This window comes from Mizuhopecten yessoensis, unplaced genomic scaffold, assembly GCF_002113885.1.
Source record: "Mizuhopecten yessoensis strain PY_sf001 unplaced genomic scaffold, ASM211388v2 scaffold2435, whole genome shotgun sequence".
Taxonomy (NCBI): Eukaryota; Metazoa; Mollusca; class Bivalvia; order Pectinida; family Pectinidae; genus Mizuhopecten; species Mizuhopecten yessoensis.
Genome location: NW_018404545.1, coordinates 582,966 through 603,426, shown reverse-complemented (window position 1 = coordinate 603,426; position 20,461 = coordinate 582,966). Strand labels below are relative to the sequence as shown.

The 20,461-nt window shown below is 36.8% G+C and overlaps 1 protein-coding gene across 1 annotated transcript; it reads right to left on the bottom strand.

Moving 5' to 3' along the window:
* Positions 1–5,807: 5,807 nt before the first annotated feature.
* LOC110445994 (adipocyte plasma membrane-associated protein-like) lies at positions 5,808–20,386 on the bottom strand. The gene is made up of 10 exons (XM_021490919.1): positions 20,307–20,386; positions 20,068–20,206; positions 12,610–12,711; positions 11,540–11,655; positions 10,995–11,087; positions 10,543–10,659; positions 9,340–9,511; positions 8,558–8,692; positions 7,819–8,011; positions 5,808–6,337 (listed from the first exon to the last, which is right to left on the bottom strand). Exons 2-10 carry the CDS (start codon positions 20,160–20,162, stop codon positions 6,113–6,115), a joined length of 1,248 nt encoding a protein of 415 aa, XP_021346594.1. The 5' UTR covers positions 20,163–20,206; positions 20,307–20,386; the 3' UTR covers positions 5,808–6,112.
* Between the last annotated feature and the right edge of the window lie 75 nt (positions 20,387–20,461).

Here is a 20,461-nt window from a genome sequence, read left to right as displayed (position 1 = left end):
CATTGGTAATAGATGCAGTATAGCGATCACATAAGAGATTGCACTTTTAAGAAATTGTGATCAGGTAAGTCCAATGTTCTACTAAGGGAGATAAGGTTTTGCAGAAATACAGGTAAACCGCGGCGGTGACCTTCGGCCACATCCAGCCAGCTCGGCAGTTATCAAAGCATGGTTAGCTTTACAGTTCTTTTGTGTTAATGTATTGGTCCTGTCGATTTATTCTGTGACTATATACTGAAATGGACAGAGCACGTTGGAGAGAGTTTCTTAATTCTGTCGGAAAGAATAGTCTTATTCAAGTGGTATAATTTCAGGCTTATTTGCAGTGGAGCTTTTTGTGATATAAAAAAACGTTAGTGACCCAAACATTGTGACGGGAACTGTGTACTGAAGTTAGGTAGGAACACTACAGTAAGTAGGTCAGAGGAAACCATCCGCTTCGGGGAAGAGTTTGGGAAGCACAATTTCAGCAACAACAGCATCGTCAAAACATTAATCAGAATATTTTTTATTCATTGTATACTCACAATATACACGCATTGTTGTATTTATCACATACATATGGCTACAGTTAAGAAAGTATCGAAGTGAATGCTTTTTCTGCCTATAAGTTGGCGAACCATAAAATGGCGTCACTACGGTATGAATGAAAATGCTAGGGGTCGCTGCCAAAAATATTTGCATATGAATGAAATGTGAATGAATGAAATCCATAAAAGGAGAAATCAGCTACCACATAAGGACAGAAAGACCATATATAGTCATAGATGGCGTGTGTGTAGAAAATGCAGTTCGACGTTAAGCAAATTTTGTAGTATGCGCGATCCCCTAGACACTTGCGTTACCTAACGCATGTGTCAAAAAGGGATAAAACCTGTAACAAACCAACAATATAGCTAAACCATAGGGAAGATACAAGGACAGGGAGCCTATGACCAGACGTTCAAGAAGAGTAAGCATCTTTTGCTCCACCCATGACACTCGTTATGTCAGTCTAGATCAAAGTCAAGTAATAACAACACGTCCTCAAACCAAGAACTAGGGTAGTGCACACTTATGCGCAAAATCAAAAACATCGGCCTTCATGTCAAACAAAAATAGATATCTCCCCAATAAGAGCATAATAGTGACCATAATACTTGCAGTTACCAACTTGAATCAGCAGTTGTTAGCTACCATATAAATAATGATATTCGGAAAAACCTCTGAATACTGAATAACTTTTACATTTAAACACCATAGGTTTGAGAAGCAAGGCTGTTATTATCAAGAACGGGAATGTTTATGATCGAAAAATTGAAATCATCACGCTTAGCGTACAGCTTAGTAGTAAGCCATCCCTTTAAGTAATGGTAAAAGTAAAGATAAAAGAAATGAGCTGATGAAGAGTCTAGTGTACTAGTGGTAATAGTTGAACAAGAACATGCTGTAGGGAGATCTAAATTCAACTGTTGTAGTGTTTGCTTGTAGTTGAAAAGCTTCTGACGCAATCGGTTTAGAATAACTGTACGATATGACTGGGTACATTTGTATCTGAAGTATGTAATCGCAGACTGAAATTGAGTAAAATTTGTGCCACATCATCAGTAAGTTTATGAAGTCTCAAAGCTAGTTTCCAAGTGTCGTTACAAACAGTTTTAGCATGAAGGAGTCAAGATTACGATAACATTTCCTATATATGGCAGTGAGTCAGTAATCGAAGAGCAACATGCAACAATCCCTTGCCAGAGTCATTGTACAAGGGTCAGGGTTTAAATAACACTTCCTGTATACGACAGTGAGTCACAAGGTGACAATAACATTTCCTATAAACGACAGTGAGTCACAAGGTGACAATAACATTTGCTATATACGACAGTGAGTCACAAGGTGACAATAACATCTCCTGTATACGACAGTGAGTCACAAGGTGACAATAGCATTTCCTGTATACGACAGTGAGTCACAAGGTGAAAATAACATTTGCTGTATACGACAGTGAGTCACAAGGTGACAATAAAATTTCCTGTATACGACAGTGAGTCACAAGGTGAAAATAACATTTGCTGTATACGACAGTGAGTCACAATGTGACAATAACATTTCCTATATACGACAGTGAGTCACAAGGTGACAATAACATTTCATATATACGACAGTGAGTCACAAGGTGACAATAACATTTCTTATATATGGCAATGTCTTGGGGTCAATATAGCAGAGAGTCAATGTCTTGAGATTTATATGGCAGAGTTAATGTCTTGGGGTCAATATGTCAGAGAGTCAATGTCTTATAAGTCAATATGGCAGAGGCAATGACTTGAGGTCAAATATGGCAGAGAATCATTTACTTGAGGTCAATTTGGCAGAGAGTCAATATGTTTGGGTCAATATGACAGGAATGCAACGTATTTTGGATATGTCGAGAGTCAATATATTTGGGTCAAATATGGCACATGTCTTGGCGTCAATGACTCCAGATCAAAATGGCAGAGAGTCAATATCCTGATTTCAATATGGCAGAGTCCATGTCTTCGGGTAAAATATGGCAGTCGATGTCTTGAGGTCAACTATGGCAGTCAGCATCTAGAAATCACCGCTACAGAAAAAAATCCAATACAGTATCACAATTGACAATGAATTAACAATGAAAATTATGATGATGATCTAACCTCTGTGTCTGAATAAGGACTGGTGTTTCCACACATGGCGTAGCTATAAGACGAGTTTCAATGTTTTCTTGAAAAAAATATGTATAAAATAAGACTTTTGCTGTGCAAAGAAAATATAGTTCTACAAATGGTTAAAAAGATTAGATTAAGAAACTTGTCTGACCTTGACTTGAATCCTCTTTAACTCAGTTTATTGATCTGCTGTGAATTTTATCTTGTAAACAAGAGGCCCAGAGGGCCTGTATCGCTCACCTGTTTCTTTTGTTACATGAAACTGACATATAGGTAACTTCAGACCAAATTTGGTAACTAGAACACAAGACATTTTAACATCTCTTCGCTTATGATATTGTTGTTTGAAATTTGAAATTGTAATTTTAAAGCATTTAACCAACATTTTTGACTCATGTGACCTTGAAAGTAGGTCAAGGTCATTTTAAAGAGGAAACTTTATAGCACTCCATCCAAGGTACCTATTGGCCAAATATTATGACCCTGGGCATTATCGAATTTGAGAAGAAGATTGTAAAAGCTTTTAACCCATGTTGACATGTGACCCCCGACAAGCACCTCAAGTTGACCTTTAACCTCATTACTGTAATAAAGAAAAAGATTTGCACAGCTGGTCTACATAACATACCCAAGTATCATGACTATAGTCCAAATGGTTCTTAGGATATTGTTGTTTGAAGTTTTTAACATTTTTGAGCCCTGCGACCTTGAAAGTAGGTCAAGGTAATTTTAATGAGGAAATGTTATAGCACTCCATCCCAGGTACCTACTGGCCAAATATCATGACCCTAGGTCCTCCAGTTCTTCAGAAGAAGTCGTTTAAAAGAAAAAGTTGACAGACGGACGACGGACGACGGACGACGCAGTACGGCATAAATTCATATGGCCCTTCCGGCCAGGTGAGCTAAAAACTGTATAAATACAATTTATCTGCACAAAGAAATATGTTTCCACAAATGGTTAAAAATTTAGATCCAGATGCTCGCCTTAACTTAGCTTGAATCCTCTTTATCCCAATTCCTTGATCCCTAATGAATTATTTAAGTATTTACATTTGATACCACTTCCACTGTTATTATTACTGCTATAAGAAATAAAATCAAATCAAATTCAATTCAATTCAGTTTATTGGTCCTGCTGTGTCTTTGCTCTTATAACAATCTTAACAATAAACTGACTCCAATTTCAATTAAAGTTAGAAACAACTTTAACCATCTGTATTTTGAACCTCAAGTATAATATTAGCTACAGTTAATGATATACAAACTTATATACTCACTCCATTCATATGATCATTTATTTTGCATACCTTAATGCATCTATCACGCGAACTAAAAGAACATTTCTTTCCTTATTAATCACATGCAGCTGTGTACAAACATTATTGATCATTCTATACAACCATTCACATTAGCATGTTTGGGAATTTCCTACAATCCATATAAAAAATCATGTTTTACCACAATAATACCTGACGAATCAATATATACTTGTTTACAAATTTCCTACAATCTGTATAAAAAATCATGTTTTACCACGATGATACCGACAAATATTTATTTGTTTAGAAATTTTCTATAATCCATATAAAAAAACATGTTTTCCCATAAAAGCAAATGACAAAAATTAGCTTGTTTAAAATTTTACTTAAATCCATATAAAAGCCATGTTTTACTACAATTATACCTGATGAATGTTTACTTGTTTACAAAGTTCCTTCCATCCATTCAAAAACATGTTTTACCACAATACTACTTGACAGACTATATATATGTTAAATACATGTGTTGTTTATACCTATGTTTATGTATGGTTTTGCAGACATGATTGGGCAGTAAGTATATAATATAAAAGTAACAAATGGAATTTTTACCAGGTCGTTGAAATCAGTATATAAGACCTCATAACACACAATTAGTAATTTTTTAGACAATTTGATGACAAAAAAATATAATGTAGCTAGTACATTATGAACATACAATTTTCAAACCAGAAAATCAGTAAATAATGTAACAGTAATGGTTTCAGTTTGGGTGAAATGTGTAGGGATCTTGGTATCAAGTAAAGCCTCGATTTTTTTCCATCTGGTGATAGTATCTATAGACAGGACATCACTGTCATTACAAAAACGGTTTTCCATTTTTAAGATATAAATATGCAATGTGAAACACATAAAGAATGCTTTCATTGAGTCTGCTTAAGTTTGTTCAACAATAAATTGTCATGAAAATTAAAAAGGAATTCATTGGAGATCCATTTCTCAGACTGTGATTGCACTTTACACAAGTATATGTATAATAAATACTTGCTACATAATCAAAATAAAAAGTGGGGAGGGTTATGGTTGGGGCTGGGAAGTGGGTGGGGTATGGGTGGGGTGGGGTTGGGGAGGAAAAGAACCAACACCTTCAATAGATGGTCAAATTTCCATATCTCCCTCTGATGGCGGCCACCTATTCAAAAGTCTTGCCATATAAGTAAAACATGTAAGTCACTAAACTTAAAAGAAAGACAACAAATGTTGTCTGTTTTGTATCTTTGCATATTTTATGAAATTGTTCTATACCCTTTAGTCTGAAAATCTCAGTAAGAACTAGGATATAAATACATTTCATATATAGGAACCACACACATTTGTTATAACAGTAACAAGTTTTGTCTGAGCTTAAGTTTCCAATTAACCAATTAAGCTATTTAACAAATGCTTTGACTAGAAAACTAATAGTAATCATCATAGTAAACTAAAATGACAGAAAGTAACAGCATAACCATTGAAGATGCTAAAAAAATCCTTGTAAAAACCTAGAACAATTTGGATAAAAAACTTGAACAATTTGTGGTGAAGTGTTGGTCCAAGCATTGACCAATTAATCTAATCGGTCTTATTTGAACAAAGTTAACTGTTAAATATTACTAACAAAACAAACTGAATATGTAGACAGCTAGTTTACATAATGTTTTTCTAAAGAAAGGAATGTTTTACTCGACATTACAACAATCAACAGCAAATACATAACAAGTGTAATGACTTCTGAATAAATATACAAATCTAATCTGCCTAAGTCAAAATTTAGACATAAAAAATATACAAAACTACATGAAAGATATTTCTGAACATTTTCTACGGGTTGGTAAGTATGGATCATGAGAAGTTCTTTTTACACAACCAATAACATTTTCTATGTGACGTTTCGATGACTAGTACGATATGTACACTGTCATCTTCATCTAACAGAGAATTGAAGATATCTAACAGGCCTTTTTTTCTACTTTTGACTTTGAACATGGAAAGTAACAGAAAAATAGGGTAATAAGGTAAAGGGACAGGTTCTTTCAAAGAAGCTGTGTTTGGTAACAGTTTAACTGTTCTACAAATGTTATGATTCTGGATGATTGAAAATAATTGATCAAATGCTATTAATCCAATATCTGAAACTGATGATTTGGAATTAGTTTTTACTTTTATCTAGACCTGATAGATACAATCTGGACATGTATGGAAGGTTATAAGAGCCTAGATATAGCACTCCATCCTTGTCCTCCACCTCACTCACTGATGGGATGACCTTTCCTGTGGGGTCATGCAAACTCCGTAGTATCTTCCCCTCAGCACTGACCTCAATCACCAAGCCATACTTTGGTACAAATCTCATTATCATATCTTGGGAGAACAGCTAAAAATGAGAAAATAAGACATTTTAATTCATTAATCTACAGCACAGTTCCTCAACTATGTTACTCGGGCAGTGCTAACCTGGAACACAAAAATCAAATTAACATACAATAATGTGGAAATTTTTGTTTGGGTAATAGTTTCCACACCAGTGCTGTTCCTAAAATAAAGATTAGAAATAAAAGCGAATCACAATTTAAGTTACCTGATAAATGACTAAATGAACATGGTATGTGAGATGGTCTGTAGGAGTTATCTTTCCTAGCCATTTTGTTTCCTGCAGTGATCTCCCCAGGATTTCAGGATAGATATATTGTAGGTGAGGTGGTCAGGAATTATAGCTGGGACATATTTTTACTGCCTAAAATAAATATTCTTACCCACAAGTCAAAGTAATATTTGAAACACTGTTGAAAATAAAAGATATCAGTCAAAGCAAAATAAAACAGGATATACACAATCCATTCACATGTTTCGATCACTGAAAGTAACAGGTTTTCAGTACAATTTCATACTTAATCTCCTAGGCTTGTTTCATTTGTCAACAACAGCTTCATATATCTGTGATCAGATGTCTACCCCGATTCTCACCAAAGAAACCTTGGTCCATAATAAGAATTCACATTGCCTTTGTTTTGTGTGTGGTTCCCACCTGTATATATTAGGCTCTGTTCAGTTAGTAAACAGTCCAAACACATTCTAGGTGGAAATCTGATTTAATCTACTTCATACAAAAAAAGGCAGTCACAGTCACTGATTTGTTTTTTGATTTTTCGATTTTAAATAAGAGAACTGGAATGCTTTTAGTTGGCATGTATGAGAGTACAAGTTAAATGTTACAAGGATTAAGGAGTAAGGACCCAAATCAGATCATTCTTCACAAAAAAGGATTTTAAATCTTTCAAAATGTCAACAGATAATGTTTTACAATTATGCAGTCATAGAATGCATAACCATGCAAATTTTTTGATAGCTTTCCTTTGATATTACCATAAATGAATATATTTCATTCTCTGAGTTTTCAATGAATGAATAAAATGATGTTTTGGTTATCCATTCGGGGTACTGGAACATTTTTATAAAACACAACTTTTTCGTTTTTATCCAAGGGCACTAATTCATATATATCTTATGTGCTTAAATATTTTTGTGCTTCAATAAAGATTCTTGCCTGTAGAAGAATGTTAATAAATAATGTTAAAATCTTGCACTACCTTTCCGACACCAATTGCTTCATTCCCATTCTGTTTGTACTTCAGACGCAACAGGATAAGTGATTCAGGGAATTTCCAAATGTACATATTGACAATACAAGTATCTATAGTCATACTTTGGTACATTGCACAGAACCATGATATACAACAGGTGATGATTTCCTGGTACACTGGTTCTAAATTTTGTAACCCTGACAGCCCTATTCTAGAGTATAATGTGTTAGATGAGAAATATGAGTGGGAATTTGAACTTCCTACAGAATGTTACCTTTGTGATGAGAGTTCTTATCCATGGCCTCTGTGATGCATAATCTATCAAGTTAAACTTTCCTCCCTGGCGAACTGCAGACATGCCTATCCAGTATCCACCAGAGCTGCTTGGACGGATGTTGTCTGGAAGGCCAGGCAAGTTGTCAATGAACACGCTTACCTCCCCTGATCCTGGCCCTGTTAACTGATATCTGAAGGAAAAACACACACCCACACACATTATTCCAGTGCTTTCTTCTTTGTCTATATTTATATCAGATGTTGAACTGATTATTATTCACATTGTAGACAGTATTTGTTGATCTATCTCAACAATATAGGTTACCCAATATTCTTTGGTCTGGTTTGGTTTGTTTGTGTTTTACGTCCTATTAATAGCTATATATATATGGTCATTTAATAACGTGCCATGTTTTGGTAGTGGAGGAAAGCTGGAGTTCCCATAGAAATACCACCAACCTACGGCCTGGTCAATGCCCCACGTAGGTCTGAAACCCGAGACCCAGTGGCAGAGGGCTAGTGGAAGCAGAATGTCAAACACCTTTACCACTTGGCTACCGTGGCCCCTTTGGTCTCAACACTCCAAGATCCATGCCAATAAAAACCCTCTATGTTTTACCATATAACCGACAGACAAAGAAAACATTGAAAATGCCATTTCCAATTTTACTTGAATAGTTATTTTAACATGTTAACCACTGACAAAAATGTTTACTCTTATTAGCAAAAATATTTACTTTAGAATTCTGGCTTTTGTGGTCTCACATATCATGAGGAAGTCTTCTTTCTGTGACAGCTGTATACCATTAGCAAAGGAAATGACACTGGCTATCCTTGCTGTGGTGTTGGTCTTGGGGTCATGTTCCAGTAACCTTAACATAAACAATGCAATCATCATCAATCAACAACAGTCTGTCGTTAAAAGTAAGTATTTCACTTACATACCAGCATGTTTCACTGTTTGGACAAATTTTAATTTGAAGAGATTTTTCACTGTTGAAGAAGCATTCCCCTATAATATAATATAATAATATAGCTACAGGATTTTGATCACATACACAAATATTGCTCTCCAATAAAGAAACTACTTGCATACAAACTTAACCCATGAAAGAAAAGTATATGCATCTTTCATAAAATGTTTCACTTATCACCTGTTTGGTTTATCAGCATTCTGTGAATATAGTTTACCAGTATTTTATCATTTTTAATGCATTGATTTTGGTAAATAAAGAATGGATTTTTCCCTTCAGAGTTTGCTGATCTTTATACAAATTTATCAGTAAATAATTCACTGTTTATGAATATTTAAATATGTATTTTCATGTATACAAACATTTCACTGTTGAAAGAGATATTGTACAGTTAAAAGATATTTCACTATTTAAAAGATTTCAGTTAAAATATCTTTCACAGTTTGGAAACATTTCACTGCTTAAGGGTACTTAACTGTTTGTAAATATGTAAGTCATCTACATGTATTTAGAAAATGTGCATTAATGTTATTGTGGTAACCTACCTGCCAGTCCTGTCTGCCTCCAGCACAAGGTACCGATTGTGGCGGCGGTCCCATTTGGTACTTGAGTCTGTCATGTAGATGAGCCCATTGCTGGCAACTGCCACATCGTTGAGGAAGCGGATCTTGTCACCACCAATAGGGAAGGAGGATGGCCATAGGGCAAACACATCACCTGGTTATTCAACAAACAGATGTATATATATGATTTAGATGTACCATTATAATAGGGACAATCAGGGATGTACCAATTTAATACTCATAGTACTATCTCACAGAAAATTTTGAAAATTTCTACAAGCCGTTCTTTCATTTTTATAATAAGTAATATAAAGTTTAGCTAGCCCAGCTGACATATCATCTACTCCAGCATTAGGCTTGTGGGGTTGTACACCCCTGGATAATTCTACGTGTTGACTTCAGAACAAATGTATATGTACAATATTTCATATAGCATACAAAAGATAACTGTTGAAGCTGACATGAACAAGTACAGAAACACAAAGTGAATGATTTTGTGATAGATTATGATTGTCTCACATTTGATTGTGCCAATATGCCAGTGATCAGGTAGAGAGTTAAAATAATTTACTAAAATAACATTCAGTCACTGATCTTCTTTATCTTCTACAAATTGATACATATTACATAGAGGATATTACCTGGTTTCCCAATGAATACCATATATATTGCACAAGTATGACAGAACACCAATTTTTTTCAAGAGTGCAAAGCAGAAATGAATAAATTGGTGTAATCTGCCATGTGAGTGAAAAAATATGGTATTGAATTGAAAAACCAGTAAAAATTCTATTTATGACACACTTTCAGGTAAAATCTTAACACATTGCTGAATTCAAAAAGTGCAGGAATAATTGGTGAATATTTAACACCAGGTTCTAATCACATCACACTTGACAGCAAGGCTCTGTCCACCATTTTGAATGTGTGCAGCAAAGGTGTACCAAAACAACTACTTAATCTACTATTGCTTAATCTGCACTTCAAACTAAAAATCTACAGCATTGAATGCAGCAAATGAAAAGTACTGTTCTCATTGGTCAATATTTCAAAGAGACATCATCTTCACATGTAAAAAATAACAATATATTCACTGCAGTGGAATTAAGATAACTTCTTATCAAAATTTATGCTTTCTGATATTTCACAGGTGAAAATGCAATAAAAAGATTCCATATGTCTTACCTGTAGCTACATTTACTCGGAAAAGCCCCAAGTATGCATCTGCAACAATTAAATACCCTTCTTTGTCCAGTCTCATTCCCAAAGGGCGACCACATGTTGGCTCTGATTCAAATGTACCTGGTATAAAAAACATAATGCGGAACAATTCAAAATAAGAAAGCAAAATAGATTTTAAACAGTTTTTAGAAAGGGTTAGTGTGGTATTGTAATGTGGTATTGTTAACCTTTTCTTTATTAGCTACATATATCTATTATTAATAAAATCAAATTGCCTATATCATTTTGCAGGACAACAATTTGCAAAGCTTGCTTAGAAATCTTATAACCTAACAATTAACAGATATTTCTCTTTGAATCTGTTTTCAAATGAATATAATAATAAACTTACAACTTTCCCATTTTCTGATTCTCTGAAGCAGTGGTATCAATTAATGAAGGTACATTATGCTTACCACACGGCTCCACTCCAAGTCTTGCCAGGACAGTTATCTCCCCTTTATGAATATGTAATATTTTTCCATCAGCAGTGCCAGTGTAAATGTGGTCTGCAGAAAAGTAATTCAGGGTTAACAAAGATGTCATCAATCTGGTCTCATTAATGTTATTATAATGTTTCTATAAACTCAGATTACACGCTCACTATAATGTATTACACATTACTAAAATAGTGAAAATTTATTTTTAAACTGGAGAAACTGTGAGTGAGTTTACAAATATTTATAATACCCCCCCTTCATCTCAACTATATCATTTTTGGTGCCCCCCCCTTCAGAAAAGCTGTACATTAGTGATAAAGTATCTCTTAAATAGAACAAAACTTGTTCTTCATGCACAGCTTTTCAATGTACAAATATGTATAAAGTTACAAAAAACATTCAATAAACATTTTAGGAAGAGTTGCTCTTACAAGAACAGACTGATGGACTTTGTTTATGGGAGTATAAACACCAAGATGAACACATCAGTGATATCAGCGATAAAGTTGAGTTATAAATACCTCCATCAACAACAATGGACTCTGGTCCTATTACTTGGTCCTCATATATATGTTCTGCCTTTTGCAGGTGAGTGTTTGGCTCTAATGGTCCCTCAAAGACAGGGGGCTCTTTGAGTCTATGGTAAAAACAAATGCAATATGAAATCTTGGATTTACATTTTACAGTGAACAACTTGGCCGTGGATTTTACATTGATCAGTTGTCATGAACTGAACAGTTTGACATGCCGGTCTGAAATGTTAATTATTCAACAACAAAGAAAGATCTGCACAATTTACTATTAACTGAATACAAAAGGTATTAAAAAGATAAAATTAATAATTTAATAACATGTTTTATGAACCTATAACATGATTAAGCCTTTAACCTAGTACATATGTAATGATTAAGCCTTTAACCTAGTACATATATCATGATTAAGCCTTTAACCTAGTACATATATCATGATTAAGCATTTAACCTGTACATTTAACATGATGAAGCCTTTAACCTAGTACATATAACATGATTAAGCCTTTAACCTAGTACATATAACATGATTAAGCCTTTAGCCTAGTACATATAACATGATTAAGCCTTTAACCTAGTACATATAACATGNGCCTTTAGCCTAGTACATATAACATGATTAAGCCTTTAACCTAGTACATATAACATGATTAAGCCTTTAGCCTAGTACATATAACATGATTAAGCCTTTAACCTAGTACATATAACATGCAGCAACACTGTGATTTAGAACTTAGCAGCTAGCATAATTTAGTACTTTCATTGGTTTCATTACAGGAAAAAATGCTAACATATATATACAACATAACTGTGAAAACAAGTATCATATTAATTGAATCATTGATATGTTTCCCCGATTATTCAATGAAGAAAAGAGTATAAAATTATGATGGGAAAATTCAAGTGTGTTGAACGACTGATGGAAAATGAAATTTTAAAGAAATAGAGTGACAAAATGAGTTTATTGAAGTATCAGGATGTTGAACCAGACAGCTGGCCTCACAACTCTAGAAGTTGTGCTATTATTTGTTTATCACAGTAAACAAGAACAAAATCCTTACAGATATACCACAGGTTCTATTGGAGCAGGAATCACGGCAATGATGATGGGTGTCAGAATCAGGGCTGCAAACACACCGATGAGGCAGGCAGCTCTGTTCCATCTGTAACACAATCACAAGCCATTCAGATTGATATGAATATGGTGATTTGGAAAAACACAAGTCACTTAATTAGTTGAGTCTCCCACCTGCTGCCAGAAAATTAAAACTCAGGCTGCTTCCAAAAAGGGTGTAAAAATCCATCTGTAACACTTCAGATTTTCAGTGGAGACAACTGGCTTTTGATCCTGTCATAATTATATATTCCTGTCAAATAGCATATGTAGGTTTGAAATGTATAACTGATTGCTGAAAACTATGTATCAGCATCCTATCGCACAGAGCATGTTCATACACAATCTGAGGTATAACATAAATGCTGTATATTAATCAAATATGGTATTTATTCATGGCCTTTCCTAATAGTTCAGAAGTGTCTGGATGTTATCAATGCTTAAGCTTTGCTGCAAAGTAAAAGCTAGAACAGTATTTAAAGGCAGTGTTATAATATTCACATTATAAATGTGCAGCCAATCATGCAATCATGTTGTTTGTAACAATAACATGCTCAAATGCACATGCACACACATGAAACACTCACATATCACCTTATACATATTCATTACAATAACAATAACTGGAGATGGAATCTGAAAATAAATGTCTAAAAGGCCTAGTGTATGTTCAAAGAATGATGGACCAGTTTTCAAACAGACCATGGTTTGGTCTGGTAATAATCCAGCTCCAAATTCAACCATTACAATCAGCAATGTCTACCATATTAATATAGAGTTGATGATCCTGTCAGAGCTTAAGGTACAATGTATGTAACATTTAAAGAAAAACTAATATAAGATGACATCAATGCATGCCTATAACCCTTCGTTTTGTCTATTTCATGGGACTTCGAGTTCTACACCTTTATTCAGACGAGGATGCTGCATAGTACATATATTTAGTACACCACATGATAATTTCTAGGATAACTATTGGATAACTTCTCTATACATGAACTATACCTTGAGACGGGCACTATACCTTTTTTTTGGACCGCTGAGACTGTGAGAAAAGTAGCATGACGCTAAGAGTTGCGCCCCTTCTCCTAGGGGGCGCTGTAGATATTCTACTTTCACTTCATTGTTGTTGACTGCCAAAATGGCTTCAAATTTCGGGACCAGGAATGCCCATTGCTTCGCAGAGGCTCAGCAATGCATAAAGATGAAGCAAGTGACACCATTTGACATCGCAGTCCTTAAAGACTTCCTACTGGAAAGGGGAACCGTATGTGACCTAGCGCTGATTCAATCCAGTGAATTGAATACGCAACAAAAAAGGAGAGATCTACTAAAAAATTATCTTATTGCCATTTGTTGTTAATTATTAAATATCTTACTTTTTATTGTCAAATGACAGTCATGTGATGTACTAAATCTATTATGACCCTTTCCCTCGAGAACAGTTCTCTTATAGTGTTGTCTGGAGAGGTATAGTGCCTCCCCAGACAACACTAAAAGAGAACAGTTCCCTCGGGAAAGGGCCATAATAGAATAATAAGGAGTGACCTTCATCTCGACAGCAGATACGTAGTATGAATGCAGCTGGCAATGAACATATATTCTATGGTGTGCATTAATTAGCACTTTATGAAGAATATGTTTGCTGCCAACTGCATTCATATTAGCATATACACCATTAAAATGAAGGTCAATTCTATATTTATATGCCAAAAAAATGTGTAAATGCTGCACAAATAAAAATAGTCAAAGTGGGTTGCTAAGATGTCAACTATCAGTGATGTTTTCTGCTCCGTTTACTGCCGAATACAGGCGATTTCCCCTAGCTAGCTTAAAAGTGCCTTATATTCCCAAAATGAGCAAAAACTGAGGAATATACCGGTATTCACAATTTCAATACAAATAATGATATATTTTCCCAATTCATGAAGAAACGGGCTGTTGTAAAATTTAGGTAACAAAAACACTGACTATGGTAGCCATGGTTGTTAGTGTAACAGGAAAGAGAGAAGTGTGCTTCCATCGGGGATCCAACTCGCGATCCCATACTTTCTAGTCAGACACTCTACCACTTGACATAAACATTGAGGCATTTGATAAAGAGGGCTGTCCCATTGAAACGTTGTGCCAAAAAAATCATACCACTGAGCAAAAAGTTAATTCCCTCTAGCCAATTTAAAAGCTAGAAGGCGACCGTAATCTGATGCACAACTGAAATCTGCCACACTACTCCCCCCTTTTCTAAATGTGTCAATGCCTCAATCACTACAGCTAAGGTTCTCACTCCCTGTCACAATAGGGAGGGCCAGGGACACCATTTGTGACAGGAAAGAGGGCAGTGTGCAAATCCACCGGGGATCGAACCTGCAATCTCCAATCTGATATATCCTACTAAACCTAGTCATATGCTCTACCACTGAGCTAAAGGTTAATTCCCTCAAGCTCGAAGATAGAAGGCGACCGTATCCAATGTACAATTAAAACCTGCCATACTACTCCCATTTTTTAAAAGTGTTTGCCTCAAACACTACAGCCAAGGTTCTAACTCCCGGTCACTACAGGGAGGGCCAGGGACACCATTTGTGACAGGGAGAGAGTGCTAGCAGTGTGCATGTGCTTCCATCGGGGATCAAACCCACAATCCTGTTTCAGTTTCATCACAGGTCGGTCATTTGGACTTGAGTGATACAAACCACGACCAGGGTGTTCAAGCACATCCAACACAGCCAGCACGTAGGTTGAGGATAGATTGGCCAAAGATGGACAACAATGAAGTTTGGAGAAGCTTAGACGCTGACTTAGATACCATCCTAGAGTCGGCTCTAATGGGAAGCTTATAAGACATGAAGGTTGAGGCAATGGGAACTATTATCTACACATTCTGCAAGGAAATATTTGGAGTAGGAGGAAAGCAGAGAAATCCTAAGAACATTATCATCCTGAATAGAAGACAGGATACCATCCAACGACTCGGACAAGAACTGAAAGCAGCCACACGACAGTACAAGAGGGCAAGTGATATAGAGAGGATAGGATTACATCAGCTGCGAGACGACATCAGGGAGAACCTGGCAAGACTCATGAAAACAGAGCATGTTAAGAAGGCAAGGAAGGATAGAGCAAGGAAGAGGGAGTCCTTTATCAAGGACCCTTATTTCAGCAGAGTCTTTGTAAACAAATAAGGGTCCTTTACAAAGACTTCGCTGGGAGGGGGAAAGATCAGGGCGTTGGGATAGTTCAACATCAGATATTGAGCAACACCTGAAGGAAACGCATGGAGATGAAGATAGGGGCATTCCACTTGGGATCTATCGATGGATAGAAGCAGAGAAGATGCCAGAGTTTCCGCTTGACATCAAGGTACCAACTTGGAAGGAGATCCAAGATGTTGTTAAGAAGGCAAGAACTGGATCAGCTCCATGCCATAGTGGAATTCTTTATAAAGTGTATAAAATATGCCCATGGCGGTTGATTCAAAGAAGATAAGACACGCAGGAATCCAGACTAGGAAATGGTCTGCAAGCCAGTCTGTGGAGCAGGCTGAGGGAGCTGTTAGGCACCGGGACATCGTCGGAGCAACCTGCTCAGGACGGTAAGGTATAGGGACAACCATTTCCAGACGTGGGAAGGAACAGACATTAAGGAGAAAAGGTCTCTGGTACAGGGGGAAATCCGCAGAGAAGAAGAAAGGACAAGGAAAGCAAGGGCAGTGGAAATGGGTTCTCAAGGAGCATGGATGAGACGGAAAATGTTGGGCGGAAACTTACATGGACAGACCTGTGGCGCTATGAACCATTGATGATCCAGTTCCTGTTGCGGTCGATACACAACACTTTACCGTCGCCAGCGAACCTTCATCTGTGGGGACTAGTTGAGGAGCCAAAGTGCCAGCTATGTTAAGAACTTGGGACCATGGGTTATATCCTTTCAGCATATGCAAGACAGAGCTGACACAAGGATGATACTGATGGAGGTATGACCAGGTACTCCAGGAATTTGCAGATGTTCTAGAGGTGGAAAGAAAAAAGAAGAGACCACCTCGTAAGCACAATCCATCCTTTATCCGGTTTCTAAAAGCAGGGGAGAAAGAGACAACACTGGCATTCTGGAAGGGGCAAACACATGGGGGATGAGAGTTGACCTTGGGAAGAAATTGTTACTTCCGGACGTCGTACAGAAAACGCTACGTCCGGATGTGGTGATATGGTCTGCCAAATCCAGGCAGATTATAGTCATCGAGCTGACTGTGTCCTGGGAGGAGTGGTGCGACCAGGCCGATGATAGAAAGAGAGCTAAGTATACAGAGCTCATGGAACAATGTAGGGAGCAAGGGTGGCATACTTGGCTGTTTCCTGTGGAGGTTGGATGCAGAGGGTTCCTGGCATGCTCAATCTGGAAGATATTACAGGCTGTGGGTGTGGTCGGCAAGACAGCGGTGCGCAGACTAGCAGAAGCTGCTGAGCGCGCATCATGCTGGTTGTGGAACAGATTTGAGGAGAAAGACTTGAAGCCATCCATTGACGGGCAGTGAGTTGGTAAGCCACTGTCGACCCACCATCACGAGGACGTTCCGGGACAAGGGTTAAAACGACTAGAGACTGATGGACCCGGCTGATGATGTCAATGGATTCGCAGTATTCCACTAACTGTATAGGTACACACTTGTGACTTTAGAAAGTATACAAAGGGAACAACACTACTGTCTTCCTTTCGATAGCTTTTAAATTAGAAAGTAACAAGGCAATGTATTGGAAGGCACACATATTTGAATGCAAATAAAAATTATATATGTCGGGTGTCCAATGATTTAGTGATTTATACATTTATTTTAGATGATTATCCAACTGATAATTATGTAACGGATGATGAAGATGATGATGATGATTATTATTCTGATGAAAATGGTACGAGCAGTGGTGACGACATCGATGAAAACAATGATGTTGATGAAGGACTTTGTTCAAACAAAAACATTTTAAGCCCTATGGTAGAAAAAGGATTTTAAAGGTTTTACCTCTATTCCCCTATTCCGCCCTGTCCCACTGCCCCCAAGGGGGGCACACCCACCATTTATACAAAATTGAGTCTCCTTGGCCTAAGGATGCTCCAGACCAAATTTAGTTCAGGACTAGTAGCGTTTTAAAGGAAAAGTTGATGGACGGACGCCAGACGAACGCTGCGATATAGCATAAGCTCACCATGGTCCTTCGAACCAGGTGAGCTAAAAATGCAGATATTTTCTGAAGATCCTTTTGTCTTCAACCAGGTTCTGTTAATATTTCTACCGAGAGATCTCTTCAAAAAAAGCCAGCATTTATTTTTTCATCATCTAAAATTTCATCAGCTTTTGATTTCCATTTGTTGAGAATATGAACGAAATAAATAACATTTTTGAAAGTCTGGTTATAGTCTTTACATTATTTATTTTTGCATCACCTGCACTCATAAATGTCTGCATTTATGTCCAAATTAACAATAATTTTTCAGACAACCAATCCGAGTCCAACGCCATTTTTCAGCAACGCATTAAATTACTTTTCACAACGCGTCCCAATTTATAACTAGATACAGACAGAAACTGTTTACATAGATTTGGCATCATTACCCGTCAAACCTTGTTGAGAGTTAAAAAAAAGAAATTCAATCCCGTGTTTCAGGATGGAACAGGAATTGAGACCACATGTACATATCGATATAACGACAATCTCAGTTTCATCAAAGTATTAAAATGTTTTCTTTTTTTAGTTTCCTTTTTTTAACTAATATCTCTATACATTTGTCATTTACTTAGGACTAATCGTCAAATATGTAAAATGCACTCAAGGCATCTTTGCTGATTGGCTGCCCTGTTCGGGCGGTTGTCGGTCTTCCCCAGTTGGAGTAGCTTAAGCTTCTCTTCAGGTGGAGTGATGCTCTGGAGCCGGAAACAGGTTCTTACCACCATGCAGGTGGGTCGCCGCACCCGTGGGTTTGTGTTGGTATAGCAATTACCAAACAGATTTTTCCCAGCTTACATCATGAATCTCAATCATTCTTTTTGTGCACTGGTGACGGAAGCATGCAGAGGATTTAATTAATTCTTAATGTGGGAGGAAGCTGGAGTATCCGGAGAAAACCAGCGTGGTCGGACAAGTGACCGGGATTGAATCCGGCAATCTTGGTGAATTATTAAGACGAGCGCACTGCCCCACCCGACCAATCATATACGTTACGCACAAGAACAAATATCTACTTCAGCTTTGACTAGGAGTAAATGGCGTCATTGATGCAAAAATTATACTGTGAATACATTTTTACCTATCATCAATGATACAAAAAAATATATACATACGGGAGACCGGGGCAAGTTCGGCCACCACTGATATATTTGTTTTTGAGCAAATTATTTTCAACTTGAAGGATCTTACAGTTAATTCAGCTAGCTTGGCATTCACACGAAAAAATGGTGAGGAGCGGGTAGAAAGAAAATCATGATCTCGCTTCTAAACGATGGTTTATTACTGGTTACCTTTGTATCTATTGCAAACTTTCTGTCAACGGAATTGCTACTTTTTAGGGTCAAACGTGTAACACACTGACAGCTTCAAATGATATACATAAAAGCTTAGCCAAGCACTCACTACCATATTGCTGTACATGGGCCCGAAAAGGTTTGGCCAATGATACTGTGGCAAGTTCGGCCCATGTATTGGATTATATATATATATATATGGTTGTGTTGGTTTAATGCTATAAATGAGGTCCGGAATACGACTCTACTTCATTGTTGTTTATTTAAAAAGATGAGCTCACATATAGATGATGTCATAAAGACAATTGGATACAACTTCATAATACGCCGTGAATAAGGTGTCCGTAGTTTGGCGCCATTACTCTAACTATTACATTTCTCGACAGCCCATTTAACACATAAAAAGTAGTAAAATTGGAGGTAAAATCTTGCGTTGCATGCTTTGTGACGTCATAATTAAACTGATTCCATTAGAGGCCGAAATTACCTGAATGCCTTTCCGAACGTACCCCATGGCGGGGCTCATTCGGCCATCCGATGTTCTGACAGGAAAAGTTAAATAATATTCAATAACGGATGTGCAGCCATACAATGTATTTCCCAGAACACACTTTAATAAATATGGGCCGAACTTGCCCCGGTCTGCCCTATTGTTATGTTGGTCTTTATCTCATTAGAGCTTGTGCTTTATTGTTATTTCTCGACTTGCCGACTTAAATGAAGTTTATCTCATCTCATTCTGAAAGCAGTATTCTGAATCAGGACAGTAGTTATCAGAGATCAACAAAAGCTACTACGTTCTTGGTCTTTCAAGGCTTTGGCTTTTCAAATTAGTTTACACATAATAACGTATAGGACTTTATGCTACATGTCGTTGACAAATGAGAGTCATACCCCGGAGATTTTTCTTCTTGATATGGATCCCTGTCCAGATCATCGGACCGACGGCCAACAATTCTTCTGCGCCTGACACCAGATTTCTCCCCCATATTCAGTTCACTGCCTTCTGATCACTGTTCAGCATCAGTTATGTCTGTAATAATACAACCACCGTGATAAACTTGAGTGACATAAACGGTCAATAATTAAATATATCCAGAATATGATAACCTTCGTTCGAGCTTCAAACTTACAACATGAGCTTTTCCTTCTGTATCGTCTGCCACCAACCTTTGACCTCACGTGGTGAATAATAATTTGTTTAAGATTTTAAAACATCCGGAAAAATTACCATGATACCATTTTTTACGTTAGAGATTGTATATCAACCTATACAAAGTAAATACAA